The sequence below is a fragment of the Enoplosus armatus genome, chromosome 14 (genome assembly GCF_043641665.1).
Source record: "Enoplosus armatus isolate fEnoArm2 chromosome 14, fEnoArm2.hap1, whole genome shotgun sequence".
NCBI lineage: Eukaryota > Metazoa > Chordata > Actinopteri > Centrarchiformes > Enoplosidae > Enoplosus > Enoplosus armatus.
Window position 1 is genome coordinate 157,191 of NC_092193.1, and position 13,127 is coordinate 170,317.

The window sequence follows — 13,127 nt, forward strand, 5'->3', positions numbered from 1 at the left end:
AAGAAGACATCAAACTGTCCAACAAGTTGACATCAAACTGTCAGACAAGGAGACGTCAAACAGTCCAACAAGGAAACGTAAAACTGTACATCAAGAAGACGTCAAACTTTCCAACAAAGTGGCCTCAAACTTTCCAACAAAGAGGCCTCAAACTGTCTGACAAGGAGAAGTCAAACTGTCCAACCAGGAGACATCGAACTTCCACCAAATAACCACAACAGGCCGTTCTGATCAAGGAAGAGCAGGAGGAGGTGATGATGATGATGAAGGAGGTGACGTTGAAGGAGGTGATGATGATGGGGAGGAGGAGACTCGATCCTTTGAGTGAAGGAGAAGAGAAAAAAGAAGACATAAGAAGATTTTACTGTAAAAAGCCTGTAATGTGTTTTCAGCCCAGAGGTCAGTCTGCCAGGTTGACTGTCCTCGCAGGCTGCATGTGGAGAGCTGTATCCTTCTCTGTGACATAAACACCTGAAACAAAGTTTGATTAATCCATAATATCTGTAATTGCCTATAATCAGTGAGTACATGTGTGACCAGTTTTGAGTTGTCTTATTGGACTGAAATGGAACACTGGTGTTAATGGGGGTTCATTTTAGGGACCCTGTTGTATGAGTGTTTACATAGATTAAGTGGCTATGGGCAGACATGTTACTATGATGTCATCTAAAATAGACTGTCAGCTCTACATTTTTGTACACATTTAATTTACTACAAGTTTGAATAGATGACTGAAGTTTCTCTTTAATGTAGAATGTTGTGTTTTTGTCTGTATATACCTTGTTTTAAATTGTCAGATTTATGATCTGAAATGTTACATTTTCTTTTCTTTTTTTGCTTTCTCAAAATGAATAAATAAACAAACAATATCAAACAATTAAACACAGCACTGAGCAGTTCAGTTGGTGAAAAACATCCACCAACATATTATGAAAAACAGGATGACTCCTGTCTGTTTATTTTCTGTTTCACTTTAGTATTAAAATGTGACTAATCATTTCACCTTCACTGTGGGACAAACATGTTCTCATTATAAACCTCCCGGATAAACTCTGTTCCAGCCATTTCAGTAAACTGATAAAACATGTGAATCACATCAGAACAAAGTGAGGAGAAAAACACATTCAGTTTCTTCACATTCTGCACTCAAACATTACTGAACTGCACTCTGCATGGAGAGTTAAAATCAATGATTTTCTTCAGTGGAGTTTGGTTTAGGATTTAAATATTCCCAGCTGATGATAAAAAACAAGTCTTACCGTCCAGCAGCTGATCTTTGAGTCCTCTGTTTGATCTGCAGGTTCCCTGATTATTGATCAGTAATCAGCTCAGACTGATTACTGATTATTGGTTGAAGGAAGATGAACTCCAGAATCCAGTCAGAGACATCCAGTCGGACTCTCTCTCTCTGTTAGTATCCAGCTGTCATTCGTCTGTCTGTTGCAAAGACCCCATTCAGCTCCTCCTCCAGCACGGGAGGGTGGGGTCACATGAAACATCAGTATTATTAATGCTGCTGTAGTCTCTTCAGGTTTATCTTCATCAGTGGTTCCTAAAGAGAATCATCCAGTTTACATCTATTTTCTTTTATTAGCCTTTCACTATATTAAAACCCTAGTTTTTAATTTGTAATAACTGCAGTTTTATATAACAGTTTGAAATGGAAAAAAAATGGAATAAATCTCAACTTTTAGTTTGTTACATCAAATACTTTTGTATTGCTATTGTTTTTTATCCATATTGTGTTCACTGCATATTTTGTTCTTTCCTTCTGAAATGTTGAAGAGACTGGTCTGCTGTGGCTCTGTTATCAGGTAGCCATTCACCCTCCTGAATAATGAGCGACAGTAAGAGATCAGATCAGCCTCTTGTCAGGTGGTTTTGGTATAGTGGCCACAGTTAGAACTGCAGGATCAGTGGAAAAGGAGCAGGTGTAAAACGATTAATGTATTTTTCTCAGCATCACAAATATTCTTTAAATGGTCTTCACTTATATATTCAACCTTAATGCTTCCCAAAGCACTTTACATATTTATATTATCAAAAGTTGATCCCTCAGGACAAATAAAACTGTCAAATCAGTAAATAATTTCCATGCCAACAAGAAGAAGTGGTGTATGTTGATGTATATGATATCTACAGATTGGTGTAGAATTAGACTCATTAGACTGTGTCTACAAAGGAAGTGTAGCGTGAGCAGCAGCTTCAGTCCTCCATCTGTGTCACACAGGATGCCTTCAGGTACATCTCTGTGTGTAGGTAACCTTTTCTCTCTTAAAGAGTTTTTCTGTATCTGAATCAAGGATCTAAGGATAGAGTTTACCCCCGACCAGAAGGAGGACCGATGGAGGACTGAACTCAGCAGGACTCGGTGTGAGGTGAGATCCTCGACCTTTACATCAGACAGCAGGACAGACGGACAAATACCAGATGAGCTGCAGGAGGTTCAACTCAGAGAGACACAAGAAGAAGACAGTATGGAGAGAGACAGGCAGGCAGGTAGACAGGTGAGACACAGACAGCATGACCAATCACCAAAATCATGCTGCTGCTTCACGTGTCTGCATTTGGTTTCAATTAGACAGACAGACAGACAGAGACAGACAGACAGACAGACAGACAGACAGATAGGAAGAGACAGACAGACAGACAGGAAGAGACAGACAGACAGACAGACAGACAGACAGGAAGAGACAGACAGACAGACAGGAAGAGACAGACAGACAGACAGACAGGAAGAGACAGACAAACAGACAGACAGGAAGAGACAGACAGACAGACAGACAGGTAGAGACAGACTATGGCAGGAGGAATGATTACAGATGTGTCTTACTCCTTTTCAACATCTGGATAGAACAGAGGTGGTTTTGAACTTTCTTGGATGTATTTACACTTTAAACTGTTCAGAGATCAGTTATGTGAAGAGGACAAACAGCAGATACACATACAGACAGTAGAAAGATTAAATCCTAGTGGTGGATTGAGGGGAAAAGGGTGGACAGGTAGTGATGTCAGTAAATCTGTTTCATGTGTTCAGATATTTGTTGTATTTTAGTTTTGATCAACAAGCTGCTGAACGTCAAACCTTCAGGTGGAAATCCAGACATAAAAAACTTCAATCAGAAGTTTCATTGATTAAAAGAAGTACTTTACCGAGACCGAGGCTTCTGGCTGATAAATGTCTTTCACTTGAATTAATTAATGATCTCAAAACAAAGTCACAAGATTGATTATTGGAAACAAACTGCTGTTTGTGTTTATAAATCAGATCCATCCATCATGTTCACTGTTGTTGACGAAAGAAACACGAGAAGTCATACACTGCAGCAGAACCCAGTTTGTAGTTTGAATCTGATGTGTGTTGAAGTGCCGTCGTGGACATGCACTGACATATAAAGAACAAATAATGAGGCAGTATATGGCAGGTGAAGTAGGTCCAGATTTCCAGTCTGTTTCTTCTGAGTGTCTGACACTCAGAGGTTGGAGTTGAACAGTCTGATGGCCACAGGCAGGAATGATTTCCTGTGGCGCTCAGTTGTACATTTGGGAGGAATGAGTCTCCCACTGAAGGTGCTCTTGTGCCTGACCAGTACATCATGGAGACGATGTGAGACATTGTCCAAGATGACCCGCAGCTTGGACAGCATCCTCCTCTCTGGCACCACCGTCAGAGAGTCCAGCTCCACCCCAACAATGTCAAATGGAGACAATGTGACAAAATGTAAATAAATATAGACTGAAAACATGCTCAAGTTGTAGCTCACAACTGTGTCAGACCCTGGCTGTCGGTCCAGCTCACTCTGATCTAAATCATTACAAAGTCCAGTAGATTAAAGTAGAATGCTCCTCTTGACTCAGTGTAGTCCTGATCCAGGACCATCCTGCGTGGATCTCATGGTAAGCTCTGATTTTAACTGGTTTGTATTGACTTTAATGGAGGAGATATTTCTGTTACTTTACAGCCTCCTGGTGTTGTTTTGTTCCTCAGTTTAAGTCACTAAGAAGATTTCTTCCTGTAATAAATATTATGAGCAGATCAGTGACTGAAATGTCACAGTTAGGGGGACAGATCCTTGCAGGACTCAGAGGCTGTACAGTTTTATACAACCAGCGACTGGCCTTTATTTGTTGGATATTATATGAGACTCTCCATGTGGCAGTGCTGATTATTAAAGTAAAATCATCATCATCATCCAACCAACTGTCTTCATCTCCTCAGGTGACTCCAGGCAGGTTGACGGCATCAGAAGCTGCTGACAAGAAGTAACTTGTTGTGGAAGTTTATACTGCAGCCCTAGCTCAGCCGGCTAGCTTTGTCGTTGTACGGAACCTGTATGTGTGTGTGTGTGTGTGTGTGTGTGTGTGTGTGTGCTTGCTTGATAGACCTGCCCTGAAGGTAAAGATATGGTTACATGTGGAAAAGAAATGGTCAAATTACAGGAATCCATTTACTTGGCAACTTTGTGAAACTGATTAGCAGCAGCTAGCAGCTAGAAGCTAGCATGCTCAGTGGGCATCAGAAGCTTGTGTGCAAGGCATCCTGGTACATGTAGGCACTCAGCTTTATCTGTCAATACAGCACTGAGGAATTTACTGCTTCAATTGATTACATTTACCATCAACACTGAGTGGACAGTCACAGACAACATGGTTCCCTTTCAGGAGTGTGTGAGGACTGAACGTGGACCAGCAGATACTTTACTGTGTCTCTGTTGATTTCTACTGCAGGATTGTCTGTGCTACAGGCAGTGAGGTGTTCTGGATCAAGTGGTGCTCTGTGTCAATCGGATCATTTCAGATAATGATCACAGACAGCTGCTGGGGGGAAAAAACATCTGTCTACAGATCTGAATCAATAGACAAAGTCTACCAGAGTACACCAAAGACACCAGAGTCCACCAGAGGCACAGAGACACAAAGACACCAGAGTCCACCAGAGACACAGAGACACTAGAGTCCACCAGAGACACTAGTCCACTGGATCAGATTTGATCAATTGAGGCTGTGTTGGTTGAGTCTAAAGGCTCTCACAGCAGTGAGTCTCAGGTGTGTAGAGGTGGGTGGAGCCTTGGAGATCAGACCCCCCCCCCCCTGAGAGTTCAGACTGATGAGTCTCAGGTGTTCTGAGCTCTGACAGCCTGCAGCTGATCTGATCTCAGGTCTGATCTCAGGTGTTCACAGGAAGTGAATCATCTACAGCTGCAGGCAAGCACACACACACACACACACACACCACACACACACACACACACACCACACACATACACGCACACAAACACCACACACACACACACACACACACACACACACACCACACACATACACGCACACAAACACCACACACACACACGCACACCACACGCCATGCTACACACACCACACACACACACACATACACGCACACACACACACCATACAAACACCACACACACCACACACACACACACGCACACAGAGCATACAGTATAGTACAATCATTTTACCTTTATATCTTTCGTTCTGTGAATTTGTTCATTTGTAAATTATAGTTGTTTTTTAGCTTCAGTCTTCATTGTTTTTATTTATTATATCTTGATTTTCTACTTATGTCTGTATGGCAATATCCTGTATGCAGCTGGAACAATGCAAATTTCCCTGCTGAGGAATTAATAAAGGATTATCTTATCTTACACACACACACACACACACACACACACACACACACCACGCACATACACACACAAACACCACACACACATACACACACACACAGAACATGATAAGAAGTTCTACATGTTGATTTATTTCGTAATAATTGTTGAAAATAAATAAACTAGTGATTTTTGATCTTCAGAAACATACATGTGGACTGGGACCAGTCTGAAACTGTTGAGCTCATTAATAATGGATAATAATAATAATAATTATTATTATTATTATATAATCAGCCCTCCACGTCTTTTTAAATAAAGGATTTCCTATTTCCATGCTGGGAAATGTTTCAGGATGTTTGTAACATGTCGCCTCAGTGCGTCTGTGTGAAGTGGAGCGGAAGACAAGCTCATTGTGTCCCAACAGAGATGATGAAGTCCTGAAGGAAAACACACACACATACACACACACACACACACACACACACACTGATGGCAGCTTCATTGCTGCTGGTCTGAGCGTCTGTGACGACCTTGCCTTGCACTGCACTGAGCAGGAGATCCACTTCAATCAGGGTCAGTGGACTGAGTCAGACTACTGTTAGACATGTGGGCTGAAAGGTATGCTATACGGGGGGGGGTCAGGTCAACATCAGCATGAATTTACATCAAGACAGGCTCATTTACTGGTGGTCTTTCCCAGGTTTTGGAAGAAGACATATTATGGCGCTACGCATTGACAATGGCATTGACTGATTGTCTATCATGTCATTGTACAACTTAACCTTCAGCAGTGAAACCGTCACCTCCGGGGGTCTGACCAGAGTCTCAAACTCATCTAATACAGGAAGTGAGACGTTCCTCAAGAGACAGTCCAAGCTATGATCTTGTCCTGTGCACTCAGCTTGATATAAATTGAAATAAAAATCTTTGAATACATGGTTAATTAACATTTGAACATTTATGATGATAATTTTAGAGCCTCTTATAGAATTGACTGTTTACTCTCCAACTGTTTAAGCTGAAGAGGTTCCTAATGAACAGACAGCCTTAAAGTAACCGCTAACTGTAGCTGTCATTAGTTAGTTAGCCATGCACCTATTAGCTTAGCTGACTGGGAGCTCGGGCGCCGGTAGGAGGAGATTTTCAGGCCCGGGCACTGAGCTCCCAGTCCAGGCAAAGTCAGCTAGCTGCGCAGCTAACTAGCTAACACTAAAGCAGCCATCAAGAAACAAACTAACTTTTCTTCACAACTGAAAAAGCACTTTCTGCGAGACAAACTGAACAAGCTCCAAACACCTGAAGAGTTGTCTGAGCGGGTGGATGAGCATCCCTGTTCTTGGTTGGCGTGCTGTGATTGTAGCAGATGACCTGCTGGGGGCGTGGCTGAGGGCGGTGACAGCACAACCTTACAGAAGTCCTGACGGCTCGTTTTAAAGGCCCAGTGTCTGAATACTGGCTGTGTGCATTTCTCCATGGACTGAGCGTTTTGATACTTTCACAGTATTTATATATCAGCTAGAGCTGCTTTATAATCCAACAAGACATGGACATCGCACGTTCTACAATATGGGACCTTTAACGCTAATGAGGACAGTGACAAATTAAGAATATTCAGCATTGTAAGTCCCAGAAATGGCTGGTAGGGGGTTGTGGAGGCAGGTGGTTGGTTTAGAAGCTAGCACCAGCTCAGACAATATTTCAAGATGTAAGAAGTGAGACTGGCTTGGATGCAGCATGAGAATATTGTAGGGCCGTTTCTTCAGAGGTAGCTGGAGATGAGGAACTCCTACAGAAAAAGACTAAAAACTGATGAAGCGTGGAGGGTGAGCAGGTAACAGGCGTCTGTATCTGAGTATGTTTGGCTTCAGAGTCAAAGAGAAATGTCAGATTGTGTTTATTGTTACTGATGAAGGGACAGAAAGCTGCTGCTGAAAGGGCATGTCCGTCATGTCAAACACTCTCGTGCCATGAGAGGTAGAAAACTTACAGTTTGGATTTACATCAATAACGTTGCAGTCACTTTATTAACCCACCATCCCTCAAACAATAAACTTTATTACAAATCTAACAACAGAAAATTCCACCATTTATCAAAACATTTGATCAAAACATAGAAAATTCCACCATTTATCAAAACATTTGATTTCATAAGTCAGAAAACTGCGGCTCCACTTCTCACCTGTCCAACTACCTGAAGGTGTTCAATGCTCGGTCTCAAAGGGACATGCTGTGTTTCTAACTGCTCACTGTAATTATTCACGAGTCATTAAACCTGATTAATGGTTCATCTCCTCCCTGTCACTTCCTGTCAGCTGGTACCACGCTGATGTGAGGGGGTCACATCAGAGTGGTACCCCCCCCCCCACTTCCTTCAGGCTGCAGCAGGAGACTTTAAAATGCCAAAACCTCAGAAACTGTCAGCACACATTACACTCACAGTATGTGTGTGTGTGTGGGGGGGGGGGGGGTTCTCATGACATTACGTTACATTACTTCAGTTATTATGGAAACAACAGTCACAAATTTAACATTGTGCAATTTTGACATTATTTGTTATTTGCTTAAATGCAGGAAATATTTTATTTACTTCACAACTTGCCAAACTAAACTTACACACACATAGACACACACACACACACACACACACTGGGTGGCATGGTGGTGCACGAGAGGTGGAGCTGGTTAGAGCAGGTTGGGGGTTTGATCCCCGGCTCCCCCCGTCACGTTGAAGTGTCCTTGAGCAAAACACTGAACCCTGAGTTGCTCCTGATGGAGACCAGTACCTTGCATGGCAGCTCGGTCGCCATTGGTGTGTGAATGTGTGAGTGATTTACCATTTACACACACACACAGACAGGAGTTTATGCTGTTTGTCTGGAAACACAAGACAGTGTGTGTGTTGATGTTTCTGCTCTATTTACCAGCATATGAGAGGCCATTTAGGGTGAAAACATTGAAATACCTTCACACACTGCTGGCTATAGGCTGCTTGTGTGTGTGTGTGTGTGTGTGTGTGTGTCAGGGCGTCCAGAGGTTGTTTCAGTGTTTCTTTGACTCAGAGCACAACCTGGGCCTACACAACACAGAGTATGTTCTTATTTCAGAGTCTAACAACAATCACATTGATAACTTATATATATGTATAATATTATATATAAATCGCTGTCATCATATTCACAAGACCAGATTTCTTCAGTTTCTACTAATAAAAACATGTTTCTTATTGTTGAACTATGATTCTGTCTGTAGAGGATTTAAAAACAAAAAGCTTTTAAGACATCTCACCTCTTCACAAACATTGTGGACAACATTGCCAGATGATTTGATTGCTTATTCACTTTTCATATATCTATTTTATCTTTTTACATTGTTCAATCTTGTTTCTGCTTGTATCTTTTTTATGATTAATAATAATAGCAATAAACTTTATTTATGCAGCACCTTTCAAAACACAGTTACAAAGTGCTTTACAATAAAAACAGAACATATTTAAAACGCAAAGAGAGTAAAATGAAATAAAATGTTGTGTAGGTCGTAAGACATCAACAAAATCACAGAAAAGGCCATTTTTAAAGAGTGTGATTTTTAAATTGCCTTAAAAGACCAGACAGAGTTCGTCTTTCCACAGTCTGCAAACGCTCTATCACCTTTGAGAATCAATCTGGACCTTTGAACAACAAGGCCTCTCAGAGCTTTGTAAGTAATCAGTAATGTCTTAAAATCAGTTCTAAAAGCAGCTGGTAGCCAGTGTAAGGAGGCCAGGTCGGTGAAATGTGCTTGTTTCCTGGCAGCAGAGTTTTGGATGAGCTGGAGGCAGCAGAGGGAGTTTTTGTTTGTTTTTAATTGAGGAATTAATGGATTATAACATATCAATAAAATTATAACACAGCCATCCTTATTTTTTTTTTCAATTAAGGTGGAAATTGAGGGATTTCATGTGATTTGGTCAGTATGTTGTTTTTTAAACCTCTTAAGGTCTTTAAATGATGCACAATAAATTAAAACCCTTAATATAATTTTACCCATTCATTCACCCAAAATTTGGGGTTGATCCCTAAATTTGTACCTTAAATAAAAATATAAATGACCAGTTAAAGGTACAAATTAAAGGCCTCCTGTTACTTTGTACATTTTAATGGGTTCCAACACCTCAAAAAACCCTTAACCCTGCATTAAAACCCTCTTTAAAAAGTTAATATAGTCATCTGTGAATGTTTCCATTAATTTGTCCAAATCTGGTAAACCTGTTAAAAATCTGAATAAGAATCAAAGTATTTCCTAACACAGTCTATGATCAATTATTATTCCTGGTCATGTAGTAAACTTCACATTTACTGAAAAAGCACCTTTCATTGTTTCACAGAGGCCCTTTGGGAATCTCATCTGCTCATACCCGTCCTAAATTAAGCAACTAGCTCCTTATCTTTTGCCAATACGTATGAAAACATGCGAGTTTGGAAACTGACAAACACATCACATCTGAAGAGAGTGGGATTTCATAATTAATTAGGGGGAAAGTCAATAATATACATGTTCATACTATAGTCTAATATTTAATATTTATAAAAAAAATTCATATAATAGTTTCTTGAGTTTTGCAGTTTTATGTTAAATACCAAAAACGTAGACACGCAAAAACCTGACTCTTTTTCTCCTTCTGCAGTTTGTTTTCAGAGACTGTTGCCATGGAAACAGTGAATTGATTGGTCAGTGTGAGTGTCACCCAAGCACCAGGTGACGATTATGAGCGCTTCCTCCTCCTTTCAACTTAAAACGAACTTAAAAAAAACAAACGATGGACTGCAGTTTAAAACTAAAGTTTTCCATTTTTAATTTTCAAAAATAAAACTGAACTTTTTCTTTTACAAACAATCTGAATAAAACATATGAAGAATCTGATTTAGTTTAAAAACTGTTAGAAAACATTTAGTTAAAAAACATCATCAGTTGATCCCTGAAATCATTTCAATCATGAAGCTGCCAAAAAACAGAGACTGCTGGTGACTGAGCGCGCTCAGAAGATTGTTTACTGCTGATGAGTCTGTTTTTCATAGTTTCCGGTCAGGACGTCAGGATGCTGGCATCTGTTGCTTCTTGTCAGGTTGTCTGTCTGTCTGCATTCGCGATGGGCTGCAGAGCTGCCCAGGGATCCTGCAGCATCGACGGACTGAAATATTTCTCCACTGAAGAGTCCGAAGGTCCAGACTGAAAACACACACACATTTAATATGATTACTTAAAAACAACAAGCTTTATCAGAAAATCACTTTGACTGCACACACACTTTTTATTCAAAGTTCTTAACAATATAATGTGTTGGAAGTAGTTTGCCTTGCGGTCCAGCAGAGGGCGCTTAGGGGTCTTGGAGTTGTCTTTGATCAGGACATGTCCTTTAACTCGTAAAACTTCAAGGACTGCCTTTTTTCACCTCCGTGACATTGAAACATCAGGAAGATCCTGTCTCAAACAGATGCAGAACAACTAGTCCATGCATTTGTCACGTCTAGGCTGGATTATTGCAGTTCCTTATTATCAGGCTGTCCCAATAAGTCCCTGAGGACTCTCCAGTTGATCCAGAATGCTGCGGCACGTGTACTGACTGGAACCAGGAAAAGAGATCATATTTCTCCTGTGTTAGCGTCGCTGCACTGGCTCCCTGTAAAATCTAGAATAGAGTTTAAAATCCTTCTCCTGACCTACAAAGCTCTTACTGGTCAGGCACCATCATATCTTAAAGAGCTCATAGTGCCCTATTACTCCACTAGAGAACTGCACTCCCAGAACGCAGGGTTGCTTGTGGTTCCTAGAGTCGGCCATCTTTATATACAGTCTACGGTGGAGACGCGTCGGCCATCTTTATATACAGTCTACTGTGGAGACGCGTCGGCCATCTTTATATACAGTCTGTGGTGGAGACATGTCGGCCATCTTTATATACAGTCTACGATGGAGACGAGTCGGCCATCTTTATATACAGTCTACTGTGGAGACGCGTCGGCCATCTTTATATACAGTCTGTGGTGGAGACATGTCGGCCATCTTTATATACAGTCTACGGTGGAGACGAGTCGGCCATCTTTATATACAGTCTGTGGTGGAGACGAGTCGGCCATCTTTATATACAGTCTGTGGATTTAACTATAAATGAACTGAGAGGGTCTAAATCTGTTATCATGTAACCCCCCGACCTGTTGGGTCTCTGTAATAATATTCTAAACTCTGTGTTGTGATATGGCGCCATGTTAACATTCAATACAAATGGAGGAGAGTAGCGATCGAAGTCCAGCTGATCTGATAATCCGGACACTGAAGCGTCTGAGAGGGTAGTAAATAATCAACACACACACACAGAGGCTGATGTCACTGCTGACACGTTTAATACTCACGGTGATACAAACTACTACTACTAATAATAATAATGATATCTGACTCGCACACGGAGGATCGACGTGTTTATTGTTGAAACAAGCACGTGACTCCGAGTTCACTGTCTCATAAACTTACACCTTTTTTGAAACTTTACCTGCAAGTTTTGAGTTGAGGGCCGCCGGAACCCCCCTCCCCTGCGCCACATCTGCCCTCCGAACCCCCGGGACTCGCCGATGAACCCTGCCGGAGAGTCTCCGAACCCACGGGAACCGCTGTTGAACCCAGAGAACGGAGAACCGTCCCTGTATCCTCGGATAGAACCCGGGGAGTAGGCCGGAGAATAAGCGGGGCCGCCACGGGGAGATCCTCCGCGGTGTCCGCAGCCTCCATAGGGGGAGCGAGCCCCGTGGAAACCCCAGCAGGAGGTCGGGGAGGGAAACCTTCCAGCCGGCCGCGGAGCTCCGGGACTCCGCTGAGGTCTGACCGGAGCTCGGTACATGTGATTAGCTAAAAAATAACAAAGAGAGACCCGGAGGATTCTTCTGCTGGAGACCACAAACACAACAAAACACTGTGACTGAACCGGAAGCGGAAACACGCAGCTCCGCTTCCGGCGAAACACTCAGCTCCGCTTCCGGCCCTACAGGCTACAGACATCTTTCTTCTTTATTAAAGACAATAGCATAGACAATACATATAAGTCACACAAAGACACACAAAATACACCAACGCAAGGCCCAGGGCTACAGGCAGGAACATATCCAATCTTCATTCATACATCTAGATCACAGAGTGCTGCAGGAATGAGTCCTAAAATCCGGAAAGTAGCGTCTTTACGCTTCCGGTTCCCTCATCTGGAAGTCAGTGGGTTTTTGTTCAGATGCCTGAAGTAATGTATGTGGTAAACACGAGCTGAAGACATTCTGACGTTTTGTTCTACGACATAAAATACGTCAGTAGATACCCCACTCGAGAATTTTTAAGCTTTTAGCTGTATTAAAAAGTCCTCATGTCGAACACAGAAACTCAACCACTCACTAGGCCACCATTACAGCCTCATGTTTATACTGTATATCTATATATCTATGTCTATATACCTATATATCTATCTATCTATATCTATAT

The 13,127-nt window shown here is 41.7% G+C and overlaps 1 protein-coding gene across 1 annotated transcript; it reads right to left on the reverse strand.

Moving 5' to 3' along the window:
- Positions 1–10,511: 10,511 nt before the first annotated feature.
- Positions 10,512–12,574, reverse strand: mplkip (M-phase specific PLK1 interacting protein). The gene is made up of 2 exons (XM_070919579.1): positions 12,157–12,574; positions 10,512–10,838 (listed from the first exon to the last, which is right to left on the reverse strand). The coding sequence occupies exons 1-2, from the start codon at positions 12,499–12,501 to the stop codon at positions 10,731–10,733; spliced, it is 453 nt and encodes a 150-aa protein (XP_070775680.1). The 5' UTR covers positions 12,502–12,574; the 3' UTR covers positions 10,512–10,730.
- Between the last annotated feature and the right edge of the window lie 553 nt (positions 12,575–13,127).

Coding starts and splice junctions, on each gene's coding strand:
- mplkip (XM_070919579.1), bottom strand. CDS start 12,501: ATGTACCGAGCTCCGGTCAGACCTCAGCGGAGTCCCGGAGCTCCGCGG. Junction 10,839..12,156: donor CCTCAACTCAAAACTTGCAG/GTAAAGTTTCAA, acceptor GTGTGTTTTCAG/TCTGGACCTTCGGACTCTTC.